The 20,132-nt window shown below is 42.7% G+C and overlaps 1 protein-coding gene across 2 annotated transcripts in view; it reads left to right on the top strand.

Annotated features, from left to right (window-relative positions):
* Positions 1 to 20,132, top strand: part of lrrfip1a (leucine rich repeat (in FLII) interacting protein 1a) — a 49,831-nt gene that overhangs the window by 22,720 nt on the left and 6,979 nt on the right. The window contains exons 3-22 of one of the 2 annotated variants that reach the window (XM_030111688.1): positions 4,597 to 4,614; positions 6,452 to 6,493; positions 8,573 to 8,623; positions 8,803 to 8,838; positions 9,791 to 9,850; positions 9,925 to 9,966; positions 10,078 to 10,134; positions 10,817 to 10,876; positions 12,398 to 12,481; positions 13,275 to 13,331; positions 14,108 to 14,192; positions 15,170 to 15,252; positions 15,538 to 15,564; positions 15,645 to 15,770; positions 16,517 to 16,588; positions 17,450 to 17,620; positions 17,702 to 17,794; positions 19,153 to 19,245; positions 19,397 to 19,489; positions 19,598 to 19,742. In XM_030111688.1, the coding sequence (XP_029967548.1) occupies positions 4,597 to 4,614; positions 6,452 to 6,493; positions 8,573 to 8,623; positions 8,803 to 8,838; positions 9,791 to 9,850; positions 9,925 to 9,966; positions 10,078 to 10,134; positions 10,817 to 10,876; positions 12,398 to 12,481; positions 13,275 to 13,331; positions 14,108 to 14,192; positions 15,170 to 15,252; positions 15,538 to 15,564; positions 15,645 to 15,770; positions 16,517 to 16,588; positions 17,450 to 17,620; positions 17,702 to 17,794; positions 19,153 to 19,245; positions 19,397 to 19,489; positions 19,598 to 19,742 (1,495 nt within the window). The remainder of the gene's footprint in view (positions 1 to 4,596; positions 4,615 to 6,451; positions 6,494 to 8,572; positions 8,624 to 8,802; positions 8,839 to 9,790; positions 9,851 to 9,924; positions 9,967 to 10,077; positions 10,135 to 10,816; positions 10,877 to 12,397; positions 12,482 to 13,274; positions 13,332 to 14,107; positions 14,193 to 15,169; positions 15,253 to 15,537; positions 15,565 to 15,644; positions 15,771 to 16,516; positions 16,589 to 17,449; positions 17,621 to 17,701; positions 17,795 to 19,152; positions 19,246 to 19,396; positions 19,490 to 19,597; positions 19,743 to 20,132) is intronic. The other variant, XM_030111687.1, reaches the window with a different exon arrangement.

Here is a 20,132-nt window from a genome sequence, read left to right on the forward strand (position 1 = left end):
TTGTAGCAGGAAGTTAAAAGGAGACAATCTGATATGAAAATACATCACCAATGATTTTCAAAGTTTTGTTTGACTATCCTTTGAAAGTGATGAAGGCTTTGTTAAGTGTGATTTCTTTGTATTTCTTCCGCTCTCAGTTCCTTTCCTTCTTCCTCTGTTTTCAGTACAAACATCTAAAAGTCTTTGTTGTCAAACCTTGACCCTGACTTCACTCTGTCCTTTAGATTTATCAAGTCTTAAACAACATTTCCCAAATATCTGCAGGATTTACGTCGGTCCTGCATGTTTACAAAGACAGAAATGGGGTTATTTTAGTGTTTGAGGCAACCAAAGAGAGATAAACTGTCTTATAACAGTCAAAAGGACATTTAATCCCCACATGTGCTGCACAAGCATCACCTCACAGGTCTCTTCTGTGGATCAGACCCTCGGCACCATCCAAGCCTGGTAGTGTTGAAACAGGTGCTGTGCGTGTGTGTGGGTGTGTGTAACACCTCCTGACCCATGCTGTGGGGCATCGCTCTTTTCCAGCTCCCTATTCTTAGCCCCGAGTAATCCCAGACACACAAACACTGGGCAGCCTCTCACCTGTTGACCGGTGGACTCCTCGAAGTTTTCCGGCCTCACCCTGAGGTTAAGACCCCTGAGCCTGTAATCGCACTGATCATCGCTCGGGCCGACCCTGATTGTTTGCGTCAGGACGCTGCTTTTTCCAGGTCGTTGGAGCGAAATATGTAAATTAGGAGTGACCTTATTTCTGTCATTCTGCGCATGCTTGTCCGTTGGGATGACGTAATATTCCAAGATGGCGGCCCGCGGTTCAACTCGTGCGGACATGATTTATTTACCAGGAGCCATAGAAGAAATGGAGATAATGAAAAGAGCGGATGGACGGACGCATAGCAATGTGGACATTTTCAAAGCTGCAGCATCAAAGTTAATCGAGAAAGAAGGAAGCATAAAAAATAACCGGCAGCATGCTTTGTTTTCTTCCGGTGGACGTCGCTACGTCACGGCCGCCTCCTGTCCAATCAGAACGCTTCGCAGCTTCCAGCATTTAAGAGAATTTAATCCTTCGTTTTTCCCACGCAAACACCAAGTTCATAAATTTAATCCGGAATTACTTAATTCAGAATGCACCAATTCTGAATTAAAAACACCATGTAACCAAACTCGATCAGTTCATTTAAAATCACTTCAGATTTGTCTAAATCGTAAATGTCAGTTTGGTGCTACATAGTAGCTTGTTTTAGAAAAATCTGAATCTACTCAGTCAGTAAGCCACATAAAAGGTCCTTTTTTATAATGTGAATATTTTTTAACATTAGATATCAAACCTGTGGCGTGAATGATATGAGATATGGTAACAAAAAAGTGCATTTGCTGGATTTCTAAAAGGAAACTTTATTGAACACTGGGCCAAAAATGTTATGGAAGTGTTTTCTGATTAAGATGAAGCTCATTTCAAGCTGGCAGAACTTGAGGTCATAGAGAGGATGGCTGAAAGCGAAAGCTCCTGAATTAAAGTCATTTCTCATTCATGGCAACCGTAGTGCTGGTTTATGCAACAGTGGACACACACACACACACACACACACACACACACAAAGTCATATGTGCTGGATTAGCGGGCATTGTTAAGCTGAGTCTGGTGTGTGTGTGTGTGTGTGTGTCTGTGGGTGTGTGTGTCCCTTAAACCTTTTAGCCGAGTTCTAAAGTAGCTTAGCAGGTTGCGCTCCCTGCTCCAGCCTGCTGCAGCCGGCACTGGGGCAGAGTTGTTGTTGTTGATGTGAGCGATGGGTTGCTGCTCCGCTCCCAGCAGCCTCCGGGACGTTCCAATGTGTCCTCAATCTGACAGCGCGCTCGTCAGAGAAGCTTTCTAGCCGGACGCTCGCTTTCCACCACTCGGACCTTTACTTTCCACCTGCCTGCGGCGCGACCTGCCGACCGCCGGAGGATGCCCCCGCTCCCGGTCCCCTGAGGGCATCAGGACGGCCGGGCGGCGGCTGACGGGGAGGGGGCTGAGGGCCGCCCTCGGCGGGCGCCCGGGAACCCCTCCGGTGAAAAAGGGCAGCTCGGTGAGTGTAACAGAACGGCCGAAACGACCGGAGCTGGTTGTGTAACTGACTTGATGAATGGGCTTATGACGAGGCTGGGCTGGCGGGCTAATAGGCTGTCCAGACACGTAATGAGAGATCAGTGCGCAGACAGGTCTCTGCAGAAAGTTATTAATCTGTTTTGACTGTGCATCCATCCTTCATTTCTGCTTGGGATTCAGATGTGGGTGGTGTCAGGAATGGAAGTGGAGGTTAAAGGTGAGGGCTCATGTAGCACAGGTGAATGGAGGTCAGTGGCGTTCGGAAAAATGCTTCTCAGCTTCTGCTGCGTTTGCTCATACTGGTGACTGTTGCAATATATCACAGCTTCCTCCCTGGCTTTTATCTAAATAAACATGACCTCCACAACTCAGGTTAACCTCCCTGGAGTTTAGGAAGACCTTATCTTCATAACCTGATCTCAGGTCTTTGAGTGTGGCGTGCTTCAACCTTCCAGTTCAGCTCCGTGATGAATTCAGAGCCATGCCGACCACCAAGCAGGTCGTCTTCACGCTGACAGCCATCCAGCCATCGGGCAGACATTCAAGGGAGGCAGTGGCAGGAAATCTGGATTAGAGCAGTGGAACAGGGTGGCGGGGTGGAAAGGACAGTTGTAAGGGCGGGGCGTGCTTTCTGGTTTCTAGCCGGGCTCCAAAAAGGCAGAGCGTGCGCGGATTGGTGCCCTGATAATAGGCACATCAGCAAAAGTAACAAGTCATAGTGAAATCTGTCAACAGCTGGGTGAACGGCACTCCTCCTCCAAACAAATGCTGAGTGGATTTTGAAAAAACTTTTAATTGGTTGTAATTTGCGAACTTCCCTTCTTCCCTTTCTCTCAAACATTCCGCAGTCTGCACAGCAACGCCCACAAGTGACAACACACACACACACACACACACACACACACACACACACTCTCTCTCTCTCTCTATAGACACTGAAGGCCGCCACTGTTGTAATTGTCCATCTACTTTCACATGTGCAGAGGAACTATTCACTATGGCCATGGCACTTGTGTGCAATAGTAGCATTTCATAAAAGATGTGTTTTCACCCGTTTACACTGAGACTGAGTTGGTGCGTTTTCAAAAAGTTGGCTTTTCCCCCGTTTCTATGGAGATGGAGTGTTTAATACCTTAAACAAATACGTCCATCCGTTGTCATGTCTCAGTTGTTGGTTGGCACTTTTGAGACGTCCTTGGAGGAAATCATGCTCCAGCTTTAAGAAGATTTTATACAAATCAAACAAAGGAAACCAGCTTTGCTCCGAGCTATCAGTGTGGAAATCTTTCTTCTATTTCTTCCAAATAGGAAGTTCGTGAAACAGGAAATCAAACCAAACTGTGCTTCAAATCAAACCAAAATAAGTGTTAGCACAATCGGTGAACAAGCCACAAAGGGCTGAATCCGAACAAACTAATTGTTTCATTCATTTGCATATAGTGTTTTCGAGACTCACTGCACCTTCACCAGATGAAATATTGTATTTTTTAAGTGCATCCGGTTGTTTTTCACGTCCTTATGAAACTTGCACATCACATCACCTTTAATTTCAACATATCATACATATGGAGCAGGAAAAGGATGTGGAGGGATCAGCCCAAGGATTACGCCGAGTAGTAATGGAGAGGATTGTTTAGGGCTGCAGGCACTCTCTGCCAATAAAAATCATTCAAATGTGGTCAGTTTTCATAAATCATCTGCAACTTATTTTAGTCTGTAACTTATTTCATATTCTCAATTAGTTGATATTAGAACACATGAAATCATGAAAATGTGTGTTTCAGTGTCAATAGCAGTTTTACCCTTCACTGGTTTCTTTCATTCCTTGATCAATAGGGGCGTATCTTACTGAAGAAAAAACCTTCCCTGACCCACAGATTCTCATGCTGCTTCCTTCTCAGTCTCTTCTGTGTGCCACTTTCTTTAGAAACGCTCATTTAAGGGATTTTTTTTAAAAGCCTACGTTGGAATAGTCGAGCAAACCGACAAGTTTCTGTGGTTTTCTTTTTCACACACTTCCTTGAGATTTGTCATAAAGTTCTCATAACTTTCACTAAAAAAACAAATGTGAAAAGGGGAATTGTCTGTTGCTCAGTTTAAAAATGAATTCTGGTCCTGATGGAATCTCCTCGGCTCCTCTGGAACAGCAGAAGCTCAATGTTGGTCACATTTCTGAGGTACAGTCATGGGACCACATGGGGCTGTGTGAAAGTGACATTTTGGCCCTGGGCAGGTTAGCGCCAACCCCAAAGGATCATGGGAAAACGGCCTCAGCAGTCCAGTCTCGTAGGTCGTTAAATCTCCAGTGAACTTGTTCTCGGGTCAGTTCCTGTTGGCTCCGCTGTGTGGGCAGGATACTTCACATTCCTGACTTCTCTACTTTCTTTCTGACTTTTTACTGTTTGGCATTTTAAACTGATTCTTGTTTTGTTTTTTTGTTTTCTTCCTGTGTGTATGTTCCACACCTCCCTTTCTCTTCCCCCCACTTGGGGGTCCAGATCTTTCAGGTGCAGAAGGTAGGCCTGTTCCTCCTCATTTCCACTACATCGAAGCATGGTTATTTAATAAAATCTCAGACTAGATTCAGACTGTTCCCTGAAAGTAGTCAAACCGGTCAACTGTTTCTCCTCAGAAATACTACGGCTTGAACCCCAAAGTAGACGACCGAGCAGACAGCAAATGGGGAGATATAGAGCAGTGGATGGTACCGTTTCTAAAATCTGTCAAACTGAGCATGTGGTGCTGAGAGCTTGTTTTTTGAGTGTGTGTTGGAGGATTTTTCAGCCTGATCTGCATTTGAATTCCATTTAATTCCTGCAGAAGCTTTTTTTCCCCTCCCTCGTTTTCAGAAAATAACAGATTATAGTGATACAAAGCTCTGGCAGTGATGATAATCCACTTGTGCACGTTCTGCTGTGACTCAACATGACCATCTGCCCCACTGGGGCAAGACCGCAGGGCATTTACACTGTCCAAGTCTCCACTTAAGTTACTTAATTTGGATTGTTTCTAGTCATTGAGGTGCTGAAGTGCTGCAGTGTGCATGTGTAGGATGTGCAACTTGACTAACCATGGTGCGTTTCAATGCACTGAATGCCACTAAAAGAGTGGATGGTGTGTTCTCTTGATTCCTACTTGTTTGCTGTGGTTTGATTATGTGCCTTTTTTATATACCTGACCTTTAACACCGCGTGTTGAATAAGTTGATAACCCACTCATTGCTCTCCTCTGAGGAAGCAGGGAGCTGTTGTATTCCAAAGGTGCTCTTTATGGGACGTCTTTGGTTTCGACCTTCATCTCCGGGTGCTTGGTAGACCGCTTGAGTTTGAAGTTTCAAACTTTCATTCACCAGTTTTCCACCACAGAAGATGCATTCAGCTCTTATTCTGTACATTGCTTCTATGAAGCCATATTCTACGTAACTCTATTTTCTGTTTCGGCTGAACAACCACCATTTTTTTCCTCCCAGTGCTTTAACTTTTAATGTAAATGCTTAAAACTGAGTAGTTTTGTGATGAATTAAATGCTGACTCACCTATTTTTACCAATTGGGAATCACTGACCATAGGCATGAACCACAAAGAGATTTTTAGTTTGAATTCATTTACGCATCAATGAAATATATTCCAGATTTAATGTGATGAATATTAGGACAGATATCTAGAATAAACTGCTACTTTAAGGCTTTAGACTTTTACTAGAAGATATAGCAGAGTTGCTACTAAACATCTCAAAAAGTTCCGTGACAGATAAGACACTTTTTCTACTTCTTCTTGGACACAGGAGAGAAAATGGAGAGTTTCCCAGACCTCCTCTTCTAGAAGGTGTCAAATGAAGGTTTTCTTTAATTCTTGACTCCAGGTTAGGCACTTTAAGGTCAGATATTTTCTCATTATTGTTGCAGAATATGCAGGGACAGAGCAGTCGTTCAGTTCAGCCCGTCAAATGTCCTTGAGGTTTTCACTGGACGTGAAGCTTAAAGCCCAAAAAGCCAAAAAGAGGCAAAAGATTTGCTGCAGGATTACTTCATCTGCAAAGCTTAGGGCTGCTGGGGATTTTATAAAATGACTGTCAGAACATTTCCAAGTACGTGTACGTCACTGCGACTACTTAATGTTACACCCAAATTGAAAAAAAAAAAAAAAAAACCACTCCTTTTTAAATGCTTTAATGTGCACTTTTAAACTGGAATGGATGCAACTTCTCCAACTGGACACTCCAGAAGTCTTCTTTTACCCAGAGTGTTTTTCCTCTTGATCCTTCTGTCTCATTGATGTTTCACATCTCTCTCCCACCCTTCACCTCCTCTCATCTCCATCCTCACCCCTCCCCTCCCCTCTCCTCCCCCTCCAGGAGGACAGTGAGAGGTACTCACGTTCTTCACGGATACAGCCGGTTTGTAGTCCTCCCTCTCTTTCCATCTCGTCATGCTCTTCCTCTCTTCTGTTAAAAATTGTGAGAAAATTCAGACCCATAAACAGATGAGTGTCTCTGTGTGCATGTCTACTTTTATCTGATGTATTTGTCTTAATTTTATTTTAAAGGTTATTTTCACATGGTCACTGTGCTGGACCGGCCTGTCAGGTCACATGCACAATGAGTTTACAGGTTTTAGTAGGTAATTTATGCTTCATGCATGTTTTAGTCAGTAAGCGGTGACTGAACAGCTCATTCTGAGACAATAATGCAAATCTGCAGCTCGCTGGGGAAATATTACTCGCTAGTGTATTTAATGGGTGATACTAATTCAAGATTACAGAAGCTGCCTTTATATGGCTGCCTCTTTGTCAATCCCACTGAATTCTTTCCCATGGAGACTCCATAAAAACCTGCACCAATATCTAATTACTATAAATGCACCAATAACTAATTACTATAAATGATGTAAAATTATGTAAGTATAGTTTCCATTCGGTTACTATATTATTCCCATGATGCTTTGCACTGTGATGTTGGCAGTAGGTCACATATGCTCATGATCCAATGACCAGATTTACCTCTAAGCTGATTAAAGCAGAATTACCTCTGTTAAGGAAGAGACAACAATGTGTGTTGTCTCCTCGACCAACTGCCGTTTATCACATACATGAAGAGTCGCGTAGCGACGTTACATAACTGAGCATACGTCATCCAGTGTGCAGTGTACATGTACTCTGATTGGATCATCCACAGGATTTCTCCTGCTCTGATCCCACCATAACGTTTATCACACAGAACCAGTCTAATAAGATGCAAGTGTTTACATGATAGAACTTTAATCAGAACAGTAGTAAATCTGATTGCTCAGTGTAAACCGCAACTACTGGTAAATAAAAGAAAATTAATTTAGTTATGTACAGAATTTCTAGAAAAGCTAGAAGTGTATTTCTCGAGTATCTTGGCTCCTGTGTTTTGCACAGTGGCTTAATTTTTTTATCCATGAGAGTGTCAAAGACATGTGCTGCAGTGTTAGACTGAGTAGACGGAGACAAAAGTGTGCTGCAAAAGATATAAACTAACCATGATTTTACCATTTCGGGACCAATTTATGGTTTGAAAATACTCAAAACCTTGATCATGCCTCCAATTCTGAGGCAGAAAACTAAATAAATAAGATAAAAACCTCAAAGGTAGGATCGGTTTAGTACAAATAGAGGAACTGAAAGCTGCACTCTTTCTTTCTGCTACATTGAAAAGACAGATGCCAACTGAGTGTGGAAACACTACTTTCTGCTCCTCGTATCTGACATTTAAAAACCTGACCTTTGTTGATTTCTCAGTGAAGATAACGGAGAAAAGAAGCTCGAGTGTAGCCTTGCTTTATTTTCTCCTCTGTTACCTACTAAGTGAGGTATAAAGTATATAAAGTAGAGTTTCTGTTTTCAATCAAATGTGCAATAACTATATGATTTCTGATAAATACAAACATTGAAGTAGCTGACGTTATGTGCTTTGAAACTTCCTCCACTGAACAGCTCTCTTGGCCCTAATTTATTTATTCAGGGTTTTTTTTATTTTGATCTTCATTTTTTTTTTTTGGGGTTATTTTTTGTAGTTTTTCGTGCTTTTTGTCACATCTGTCCTGTGCTCAACAGGTGTAGAGTAATTTGAACTCCATACATTTGTTCTTGGTCAATCAATAGGTTTTGTGAATTACTCACAATCAACAACACCTTTTCTCATTTATTGTGTTCTGCCAGGAGGTACACTGAGGGGAAAAACACACTCATTTTGGTTGTCGTTGATATTCACCAAGACTATTTCTTTTGAAAACATGAAGGTCTGTAAAGCTTGAAACGTTGGTAATGAATTAAGCTGTCTTTCGATGGTGGTTTGAGTCTCTTACAAAGAAGTGGAGATCTGGACTTGTTGTTGCTCCATATGAAAAACAAATGTCCCTCAGAGCAGACGAACTCCGTTGAGCCATGATACATCAGTCCCTGTCTGTTCTCATAACTCTAATCGATTCGATCTCTCTCTCTCTCTTCCCTGCAGCTGTCAGACGAAGATGAGCGGATGTCGGTGGGGAGCCGGGGCAGCGTCAGGGTCAGTATCACTCAAACTGCACACATGCTTCAAATACACAACATATTTCCTCTTTCGCTCTGTTTTGATTATTGCTCTCCTATTCTGTTGATGCGGAGGCTTGTGTCCTCAGCAGCAAAGCGAGGTGCTGTCTGTGTGAACGACGATGATGATTTGATGATGATGTGTCTTTCATACAGTCTGATCTGGACTCAGTTGGGGCTTATGGCGGTGGGGTAAGAGTCTATAGAGGACTTTTTAACCTGTTCTCCTGACGGTTTGGTTTGAATGGATTGTTTTTTGATTAACTGGTGGAAGAATGGAAGTTACATGTTGCATGTGCATTTGAGTTTCCCCTGAATTGACAAGACTTTGGTGATAAAAATCCACTGCGTGGAAACGAGGCCTTTTATAGTTTCTGATCTGTCATTGTTGATACATTTGTGATAAATTGTGGGAAACATAACTCAAACGTTGACGTAACTCCTTCCAGATTGTTTTTACTGTTGTGAGGGAACATTGATTTCCTCTGATTCGCTCAGGTTTGATTTCACCAAAAGAACCGCTGCATGTTTTCCGAGTGTTCTTCCAACCAAAATGCAATCAGGACTATTTTAGACTCTGTTATGTCTCTGTATTTTTAACTTTCCTTTGTAATTGTGCGAACAGTGTTGGTACTAATCCGTCTGCCCTTGTGCACCAAAGCCTGTTTGTTTTTGGAGTTGAGCTCATTAGCCCAATCAGTTTTGCTTGTGTCCAGCCTGTGTGTTCAGTCCAGTGGTCTCTGCATGAAGTATCGCTATCTTCAGATCAACATTTACAATCAGGTGCAGGCTTCTTTCATAGTCTTATTCAAGGCTATTTTTAATTCACAAATGGGGATAAATAGAAAATCAAACTATTAGCTGCACAATATGGTATTTAAATAATATACGATAAAGGTACTATTTACAACAATACAAAGTAGATGCTGTTTTAATTAGCAGCACTCTGTTTTAAAGTAAAAACCTTTTCAGCATGCAGTGGCTGTGGATTTTTACAGTTTTTGATTATTGTTCTCCTATGGTCTGTTTTGAAGGTTTGTTTGTCTCTGCATGCTGAAGATTGCACAGATTGAATAACACCGAGGTCACCTACTCAAAGACTGATCCAAACACTTCACTTTCTTTGTCCTTCTCCTACTTTAAGGGCTCTTCCTTATATAAGAAATCCAAGAAAAAGAAGAAACATAAGCACAAAGACAGAGATGTATGTAAATGCTCCAACGGCTCCAACACTCCACACAGAAGAGGAAGTTTCTTATCTGTGTTCTTTCCTTCCAGAGAAACGGTTATGACGATGATTACAGCGTCATGTCCAGCAGGGTCAGTAGCTGTGTGACTGTGCAGCCTTTTTTTAATTTGGTCTGTTGTAGAATAAAGGAAGACGGTTAAGTCCCGTCACTTCTGACTCTCCTCTTTCTCCCGTGCCGTCAGAGCTCCAGACTGAGCGATGAAAGCCGAGTGTCTCGCTCCTCCAGGCTAGACCTCACGGTGCGTGTTGGACACCTCTGATCCATATCACTCAGCAGCTGGAGGCCTTTTCCCTACAATGATTTATAGCCTTTGCCTTTCATTTAGAGCACCGGATCAGCCACTGTTAAAGGGCAAACTGCAGCCAGAGGCAGAAAAGCTCAGGTTTTATGAATGAAATGCCTCACATGTTGTTTTTTTTTTAAAGAATTTTTTATTAGTTATCTTTAAGGAAAGACATTTTTCTTTTAAAAGTATTTGAAAAGTTATAATCGGCAGCCTAAGAAAGCTGAAGCTAATATTCTACTGAAGGAACCAATAGCACAATAATAAAAGCCTAAATCAAACAATCCTTTAATAAACCCCATGCACATATATCAGGTCTTCTGTCCATTATGTACACTAGTAGAAGAAAAAAAGACTGCCGCTTTGCAAAAAAAAAAAACCAAAAAAAAAAAAAACCTGCACACACAAAAAATCTGTAAACCTTGAATTACTCAGGATGGTTTTTCTGTGTCATTACTAATGTAGAATTATATCACTGTCTCGGTTTGTAATCAGAACCAGCTGTGCTGTGTTCGTCTCTCTGTGATGCTGAACTCACCTGCGTGGTGTCAGAGCTCAGGTACACCTCATTGTTGTCTGACGTTGTCTGTTGCCCCCCCCCCCCCCCCCCCCCCCCCCCCCCCCCCCCCAATATCAGAGCTCCATATTGAGTGACGACAGCCGGCTGTCTCGTGCTTCCAGATTAGACCTCCAGCCGGTGGGTGGCACTGAAATCCTGTGTATTTACTGAGTATACAGCACGTCTAACAGCACTTCCTTCCTGTAGTGGATGCACGGATTGAATCTCATCTGCTCTGAACTTCTGTCGAAGTTCCTGCAGAATATTTCAATAATCTTATAAGTGGATTTCTTGCTACATTTGCTTGACTGCATGTTGTCCTTCAGAGGTGTCAACAGCAACACACTCATCAAGATACTTAATTTATGTACAAAGCCATTGCTTCCAGGAAATCGGGGCAGATGCAGGCTGTGGTAGCAGGTGATTGTGGTCTCTCGTTTCACTGTAATCTGTCGTCTTGGTGCAGCACTCATCGCTTTGATCGTAGCAAAAATTTCCCTGCAAGTCTTTTTAAATCGTAGCAGCAGTTGCACTGTAGGCTGTAGTGAATGAGAAGGGAATTTCTGACTTTGTGTGAAGATGATATCAGGCTTTATGTACTTGCAGGTGTCTGTAACCCCCTTTAACCTCATGGCATAAGATCATTCATTTTCAGTCTTGAGCAGCTGAAATAGCATCTGGTCCAGGTGACTGTGGATATTTTTTATTTCCTGTACAAAATCAGACCAGGTTGCTCGGATCACAATGGATTATTAAATCCAAAAGAATGTTTCATTGATGTACAGAGTTCCCATTCTGAGATTTCTCATCCTGTGACAAGCAAATTTCTGAAGTTTTCCTTGTTTTTCATCATTACTGGATAGATACAGCGCCTCACATGGCACCCATGTGCAGTGGTTTGGAGGTGGCTGTGAAGCAGTTGTCAGAGTGGCAGTCTCGCATTCAGAATATTGTTGGTTAGATTCCCCATCATCCTCTGTCCACAAGTGGAGTTGCCCTTGAGCAAGACACTGAACCTTAAGCTGCTCCCATTGGATGGATAGAGCACCTTACACGGCAGGTGCATCCTCTGATTTGAAAAATCTCCCTGTGGGGTTAGAGTGTTGCTTTTCTATTCTATTAAACAAGTCAAAGCTTCAACAGTTGGTTAAGTCGTTGCAGAAGTGTCTGTGTTGTGGAGAAAAGGCTTGTTGGAGAACTGAATGAATTCCTGTTTGAAGTTTGAGTTTATCGAGAAGTTGACTCTTTTTGAAATAACTGAAATAATGCATCATATCTGGAAACGCAGAGTGTTAAAAATGTGAAGCTTGCAAATACCCTAACTCTGTAAAGTTATTTTCTTGCATGAATTTACCTGTTCCACATGACAGGTCGGCCTTTGGAACCTGGTCTTTATAAAGGACTGAGCACTGCTGCTTCAGAGCTTTACCATGTTAAAACTGTACTATCCTGAAAACTTATGATAATCTTGTTCAGTTGGCGTGACCCTGCATGGTTTTGTTTTGCTTCTTTACTCCACCCTCTTTTTATCTGACATTGTTAGGACAGGTGCAGCTTTAATAACGTACCTCATGAATCTGGAATCTTTCCTTCATTCATGTCGCACGTTCTCTCAGCTCATCACTCTCTCTCTCTCTCTCTCTTCCTCCCTCGCCTCAGGCCTCCTATGCTTCCTCTGACTTGTACAGCCTCAATGGTCTGTCCTCTTCCAGAAACCCGGTCTCAGCTTACAATGGTTATCAGGTCTGTAGAAGTTGAGACAGCTGCACAGCATGTTCTGAATCATTCAGATTTAGACCCCGTTTACACGACGTCTCGATTGAAAATGCATCATTTTTGTGTTTTTGTTTAAGAAAAGTTTCACATTTATGCAGCAATGTTCAGAAAACAATGTCTGTTTATGTGGAAATGATGAAAATGGAGTAGTTTTTGAGAGGAACCACTAGTGGGCACTGTTTGTTTTTGTAGTGAGACCACACGTACACAGAGAACAATACACCATAAGCGCATTTCCTTAAAGTTCTACTTTGGGCACTTTTTCAAAAAAAGTTGTTTAGCACCATCGTCATGTAAACAAACCCCCAAAACACTTCGAAAGTGTTGCGCTTCCACTTGAGATCGTTGTCGTGTAAACGGGGCCTTCATCTTGATGTGGCAGAGGAGTTCATTGTCAGTGATTCGCTGTCGTCCCTTTGTGTAGTTTTACAGGTCTCTCAGTCAGATCACCCAGCAGCTCTATCGGAGGGTTGGTTCCCTTCATTTCCAGCTCACCTTCCTCCCTCAGTCCTTCCTGTCCGCGTTAACAGACACATGCTGAATTGTGCTGAGTGATTCACTGCAGCTTGAATCACTAAATCTGCAGATCATTAGCTCACTTAAATCACCGATTCACATCAGAGTACTTAACTTGGCTTCAGGCACTGAGGACGCGCTGAGTTCACGTCTTGCCAGAAATCTGCACTCTGTGCTCACACTGTTTAAGTGTGATCCTGATCGTGTGTGTGTATTTGTTTGTGTGTGTGTGTCACATGTGCAGAGCTCCCTATATGAAGACAGTCTGTGCAGTGGTTCACGACGAGCCTCCAACTCGCACGTAAGACCTCAAAGGAACTGTGCACCTTGACGTGGCGCGCTGTCGAAGCATGAAAAAGAACCACCTGAACCTTAACATGTTTGAATTTATGAATCCAGTCTGGATCAGTAAGGCTAACAGTCATGTGACCACATGACACAGGGAGATCCGTGTGTTTTCAGTGTTTGTTGTGGTGCTGCATGAGATGTAAAATTTAAAGGTTTAAACCAACTTAAAAGCAACTTTGGTAATTAGAAGTTATTAAATTGATATTGATATTAAAGGTAATGTTATTGGTAGATGAATGAATGTTAACTAGACTAATATACTGTATGCTTACACAAAATTCAGTTATTTTGAAAAACTTCTAATCTCAACAGTTGTGTGTTTAAAGATAACGAGGAATCACTTCAAAATTGTTTTTCCCTGCATGTTTACCATTGAGGTGATATTAGGTGATGTTTAAAAATGGAATTAATTTGTGTTAATTGACCCGTTTAAGTCCCAGTCCTAATTCCTAATTTCTACTAAAATTAACAAACTAATCAACTAGTCCCACTTCGGTGACTTTTGTAATGCCACTTTGTACCTCAAGGTGGTGTTGTGAGTCACTCTTTTAGCTGAAAAACTGCTAAAGGTTTAAGGAACAGTGACTCCCTGCTGCCACCTATAGCTCAGATGTGGTATTACTTAAATATAACAAACTTGCACTTAAAGTGATAATACTGTGTGCGACCACGTAATGCAAAATCTTGTGATACGTGTCTGAGGAATAACAGATGTTTTTTCCTCTGCAGCCTTTAGACTACTCTAGCTATCGAAGTTCTGGCTCCCGAGCCTCCAGCAGGGCCAATTCAGCCCGGGCCAGCCCAGTGGTGAGCAGTGTGTGTGTCCCCCTACCTGCAGCCCCAAACTTAACCCGCATACATACTGAATGTTTTTTTTTTTTTTAAATAAACTCTCAAAATTACCACAAAAAAACTACTTGAAACTAAATCATGGAAGTCACAGGACTAACACAGGGTTCAGAGGGAGACTTTTTTTTGAGGAAAAACTTACATTACAATGAGAAATTAATCTGAAAATGCAATTTTGCTATTAGCTGTGTGATTGTCTTTACGTCAAGTAATTACATTTTTCTTCATCAAGAAATAAGTGCCACAAAACAAAACCATTCTGCCTTTGAATTTGATTTTTTTCCCTTTATCATGTTTTCTGGAAAAAAAATATAAAACCCCCCCTGCAGATTAGAGGCATTGTTCCCCTATAAAAGTTACAAAATGAAAAAGGTTGCTGGAAGTTTTTATCATATCAACCTTTAACCTTCAGCAGACGATCCTCTCCCTCTCAGGTGGAGTGAGACACATAATTAAGCCGTGTTCTCTCTGGGTGTCACAGTACGTTAACCTGGCTTACTCTGCAGAGTCATCACTATTAAAACATAATGTTCCCCGTGCAGCGCCTGATCGAGTATTTCCTGATGACCCAGTCATGTTCTGTGGTTGAAACACCTTTGGAATTGGCTGTTTATCAGTATTTAAAGCTGCAGAACCAGTTTTATGAGTCTTGGATGTGCTGCTGCTCATTTGTTGATCTGATTTTTATCAGCCTGAGAGCTTAATGTGGGATTATGAATCAAAAGTGTCTTTGACACGCGTGGACTGATATGTTATCCGTGTTTACAAAGCTGGGTTTTGTGCGTATTGTTGCTGCTGCTTCCAGTGATTACACATCATCTCCTCTCACATGCTGAAATAATTAAAGTGGATGTTTGGTTGTTGGCTTCCCTGCTGTGAGCCTTCAGTCTCTCTGTTGTTGTGTCGCCCCCTGGTGGCCGCTGTAGGATAACTCCGGCTCAGTGGCCAGTTTCCTGCGGAGCGCGGCCAGCAGCAGCGGGCTGCCCCGGGACCTGGACGACGTTACTATTCCTGACTTTTCTGATGTGAGTGTCTTTGCACGGCGCTGGGACGTGAGCCCACTTCCTGCCTGGCTGCTGTGTTGCCCCCCAGCCTGCAGAGAGGGGCCGATTGTGGTGTCAGAGGTCAACCTGCTGTTTTGGACTCATTACCTGCAGTGTTGGTCCCGTTTAGCTGTGAGATCCTGTCTTGTTGCGGGTTCACCAGGACATGTGAATTGTCAGCAGTGAAGGATTGTGGGACTTCCTTCCTTCCTTCCTTCCTTCCACACTGAGCCCCTCAGCCTCTGACTCTCGTCTTTGTCTCCACAGGTGGAGGACAGAGATTATCTGGAGAAGGTGAGTGCTTCCCGTCCGAACTCTGATGTGTGCGGCTGCCTCTGATGGATTTGAACTGAGCGCGTCTCTCCGTCTGTCAGGGATCTCGTGCTGCCTCTGCCTTAACGGCGGCCACGCTCACCTCTTTAGGCGGCTCGTCGTCCAGGAGAGGGAGCGGAGAGACGGCTCTCACTGTAGACGCCGAGAGCTCCCTACGAGAAATAAAGGTAGGAGAGAGAGGAACTGGGCTGTCCCATTGAGGACTATATAAGATTTACAGTTAATATGAATGAGAAAACACAGCACTTTAAACTTTATTTGACCCCGACCAGGTCAAGAGAATAAATCCCACTCATCTATATACTTTAGTATTAAGGATGGGTCTTATTTTGTTTTGGATGTGATGTTATCTCACTACTCACATCATACAGGAGATGAAATATTCAGTTTGACAGACTGAAAAACTGACAGTTTATCTCTTTATCATGACTTGTGTAGATATTAATGCTTGCTTGTAAAAAAACAGTGCATCAGTTTGTTAAATATCAAGTGGTTGTAATGTAATCGGCGGATCTCAGTATTTTATTGCCTGTCTCCCTTCTGATGTTCTGCAGTTCGTTTTACTCTTCATGCAAAGTTAAAGAAGCTTCTACCATTTTCACCATATATCTGTAGATTTATTCCAACTCAAGTGTTTAAATAGTTTGAGTCAGCACAATTCTGAGTTGACCAGCTAGAAACTACTTCTGTATGGAAACAAGAGCAACTAACTTTCACCAGGAATAAGAGTTTACTTCCATCCAGAGATGTGTGAAGAGAGTCAGGTTTCATAATCACACCACCAAACCATCGTGGGGTTTCTGTGTCTATGCCGTTTTCATTCTGTGCAACAAACTTTCCTCTGCCTCACCCTCACACCCTCTGCTTCACCTTCCTGCTGTCACGCCACTCGCCGCCGCTCACCCATCACCAGGAGATTCATGAACTCAAGGATCAAATCCAGGATGTGGAATCCAAGTATTCGCAGAACCTAAAAGAAGTCAAGGTTAGAAAAAACCCAAAATAATGACTTCCCTGCCCTCTAACTTGAGGTTTTTAACTGTTTTTAACCTTTTATTAACCCTTCACTGCACTTCACTGAAACATTTGTAATGGTTCCTTTAATCTAACAGATGGTTGATGGTCATGGCAGATTAAAAGGAATGTGCTGAACTTTGAGATGGATTTCTAGAATTCAGTAACAACTGCTACATTTTACACTTCTTACACTACATTACACTAATGTTCATTCTTAATTTTTTTCCATATAGATTTTGAGCTCTGTCCATCGTAAGGAAAGCGCTAATTCATTTTTATGTTTGTTTATTGAAAGATGTCCCTGAGTTATTGACTAATGAGGAATAAGATCTGCTCCTATTGGCAGTTTTTTTTTAAATTTTTTACATTTCATATACAAACATGAATGTGCTTTTTTATATTACTGGAACACTGCAGCCACCTTACAATGTACTGGAAATCCATCCTTTCTTTAAGAAACCATAAAAATATGGCTCGCTGCCTTTATGATTGAGTTTGGAGTGTCGTTGTCAAAGCATTAGAGCTGAACTGTTTTTCTTTGAAGTAGCTGCTTGCTAACTGCTAACTTGTGTGTGAAACGGCAAATTTTCAATCAATTTGTCTGTGATGCTGCCATCCGTCTTCACTCTAATGAGCTGCTTCATCTCCTAAGTCTGTCATTTGATAAGTGTGCATGTTTGAGTCCAGTGGAGATTCTCTCCTCCACTCTGCAAACATGCCTCATGCCACAGCGTGGACTCAACAGGGGAAAATGTGGCTCCACTAGTGGGTTATAGCTGATCCCGGCCAGTGGCAGCGACTTACTTAATCGCGTCTGACGTTCTGTTAGGATGCGTTAGCACAGTCGGAGGAGAAGTACCGGAAGGCCATGGTGTCCAACGCCCAGCTGGACAATGAGAAGAACAACCTGATGTACCAGGTGGACACGCTCAAAGACTCGCTGATGGAGCTGGAGGAGCTGCTGTCCGAGTCGCGCCGCGAGTACGAGGAGAAAGCCAAGGTCTGTGGAAATAAGATGGATTTGAGAGAATTCTGTCTGCAGTGTGAAGATGGTCTGCTAACTTTGCGCCGTTCCCCACAGGACTACGAGCGGGAGAAGCACGCTCACGGCGTTCTTCAGTTCCAGTTCAATGAAATGAAAGAGACGCTAAAACAAAGCGAGGAGCTGCTAAACGTGAGTATTTGTTCTCCGCTGTGAGCCTCTGTTACCATGGCCAGATCCTGATGTCAAACATTTCAGGGTTTCCCCCAGAAAACTTGCTAAGCCCGGTGGTTGGACTGATAGAGAAGCCCACCGTGTTTATCTAAAAAAAAAAAAAAAAAGTTAAAACTTGACAGAAATTTGGAAATTATGACTATTTTGTGTTATTGTAAGCATTTATTAACATTATTAACAATTTATTAACATTACTTAAATGCAGAGTCTTACAAAAAGGCATAATCTGAAATAAAGTTTTAACAAACACAAAAAATACAATTAAAATAAATATCAATTGTTTTCAATTAAGTTAAATCCTAATGAATCTTAAAACAAGGCATTGCTGTTCACATTTAAAGGTAAAATAAATAAAAAAATAAAAAAGTGCAAACATGATCAAGGTGTAAAAACAGGGCACTCAAAGGCTGAAGAGGTATCTGCTGGACTGTCTGACCTCGTCTACTTTTTGAATGAAAAACTAAAGAAAAATTACTGAAAAATTATTAGACTGCTTACAGTTATTAATATTCTTATGTTCTTTAAGTATTTGTTGTTTATATGGAGTCCACAGCAGTGCATAAGTCCAGCAGTACCTCCTTCAGTCCAGCAGAGGGCGCATTGTTACAGTTCGACGTATAGTGCAATGTAGAAGCACGTAGAAGAATGTGTATGAATGGAATCCCCCAGACTGATGAAGCATGTTGTTCGTGGCTGGTTCATTAAACAGAAGCACCACTGTTCCACCGTTTGGACAGTGAATCATTTTGAGGATAGAACACAAACCATTTTGGATTAAATCCGCTAGTTCGATGTTTCCCATCGCGGCTCACAGAAGGCTGCTCTGACGACGTGCTAACATCCATGCTACTCGCACCAGCTCTGCCTCATCAACGAGCCGCGGCATTCTGATGAAAACACACGTCACCTCTGACCCCTATGTGTTCACGTATCGACCATAAGGTGTCGCCATTGCAACCGTATCACCAGATGCCATTAAAAGCTCTGGAGACCGTCTTTGTTATCTCTGTTTTGGCTAATAAAAAAAAACATTTTTACAATTGAAAAAAATAAATAAATAAACACCGACGCTTAGCCTGGTGGGGGGGCAAGTAAATCCTGGCGGCCCGCCAGGCCTATAAAGCACTGAGGGAAACCCTGCATTTCCTACCTACACCTCAGCTGTTATGGGGGGTTTGCATGTTGAGCTGCTTGTTTTCTCTTCCACTTCCTCTGAATCCAGCACTTGTTCTCCTGTTATTCCTCACTCTTTCTATCCTCCTGTTTCCTCGACTGCCTCCTCCTCCTCCTCCTCCTCCTCCTCCTCCGTCGTGCAGGACATCCGTCAGCTGCGTATGAAACAGGAGGGATTCGTCAGAGAGATCTCTGACTTGCAGGAAACAGTGGAGTGGAAGGATAAAAAAATCGGGGTATGGTCCGCGAACCCTGAACAGTTTCCTTTTCATTTCTCCTTCACGTTCCTCACATGAGTTCAGTAACGTCTCTGCATGAAAGCTGATTTCCCTTCTCTGTTCACTGTCTTCTGCACTCTGCTGCCTGGGGGTGGGGGGCTTCGCTCAGGCCTTAGAGCGACAGAAAGAGTATACAGACGCCATCCGAATCGAGCGCGATGAGCTCAGAGAGGAGGTGGTGAAACTGAAGGATATTCTGAAGGTACTCGCCGTGTGACGCACCGCTCCAGTTTCTGTTTGGCCTCATTAGGAAATGCGAATCAGCGCCTCCTCTGGGTATCTGATGCTGAAGTTTGTTTTCCTCCTGTAGAAACACGGGATCGTTTTGGGTCCTGACCTGAACATCAACGGAGACGTTGGTGAAGCCGAATCCGAGGGGACCCCCGCCACAAACCCCGCCGGCCAGCCGGCTCAGGAGCCTCTGAGCAGCCCGACGGAGGGAAACAGCATGCTCGGTAAAACTCAGCATGGATTAAACACATCCTGTCTTCTGGCTCTGCATGAGGCACAGCCAAGGCTTTCACTCCAGGATGGTTCAGAGTACAGCCGTAAAAAGAAACCCAACATTGAAAAAAGAAAAAGTGAAAATAAATGTTTCTGTTTTCTTGATTGGAATCAGATTAAATGTCCAATTCTGGAGTGAAGTCTTGAGCTCCCCCTTTATCTTATTCTAATGCCACTTTCCTACTTCACTGGATTAAAAGATGAGCTTGGTGATTTTCAGTATTTTTTTTTTCCTGAGTTGAATCTTTACATTATCTGAGTGAAGTGGAGCCTTTGCGTCAGCACCGTGTTCTCTTTGCACTTCAGTCTTCTGTCACTTGATGCATTAAAGGACCTGGAAG

This window comes from Salarias fasciatus, chromosome 16 (assembly GCF_902148845.1).
Source record: "Salarias fasciatus chromosome 16, fSalaFa1.1, whole genome shotgun sequence".
Lineage (NCBI taxonomy): Eukaryota > Metazoa > Chordata > Actinopteri > Blenniiformes > Blenniidae > Salarias > Salarias fasciatus.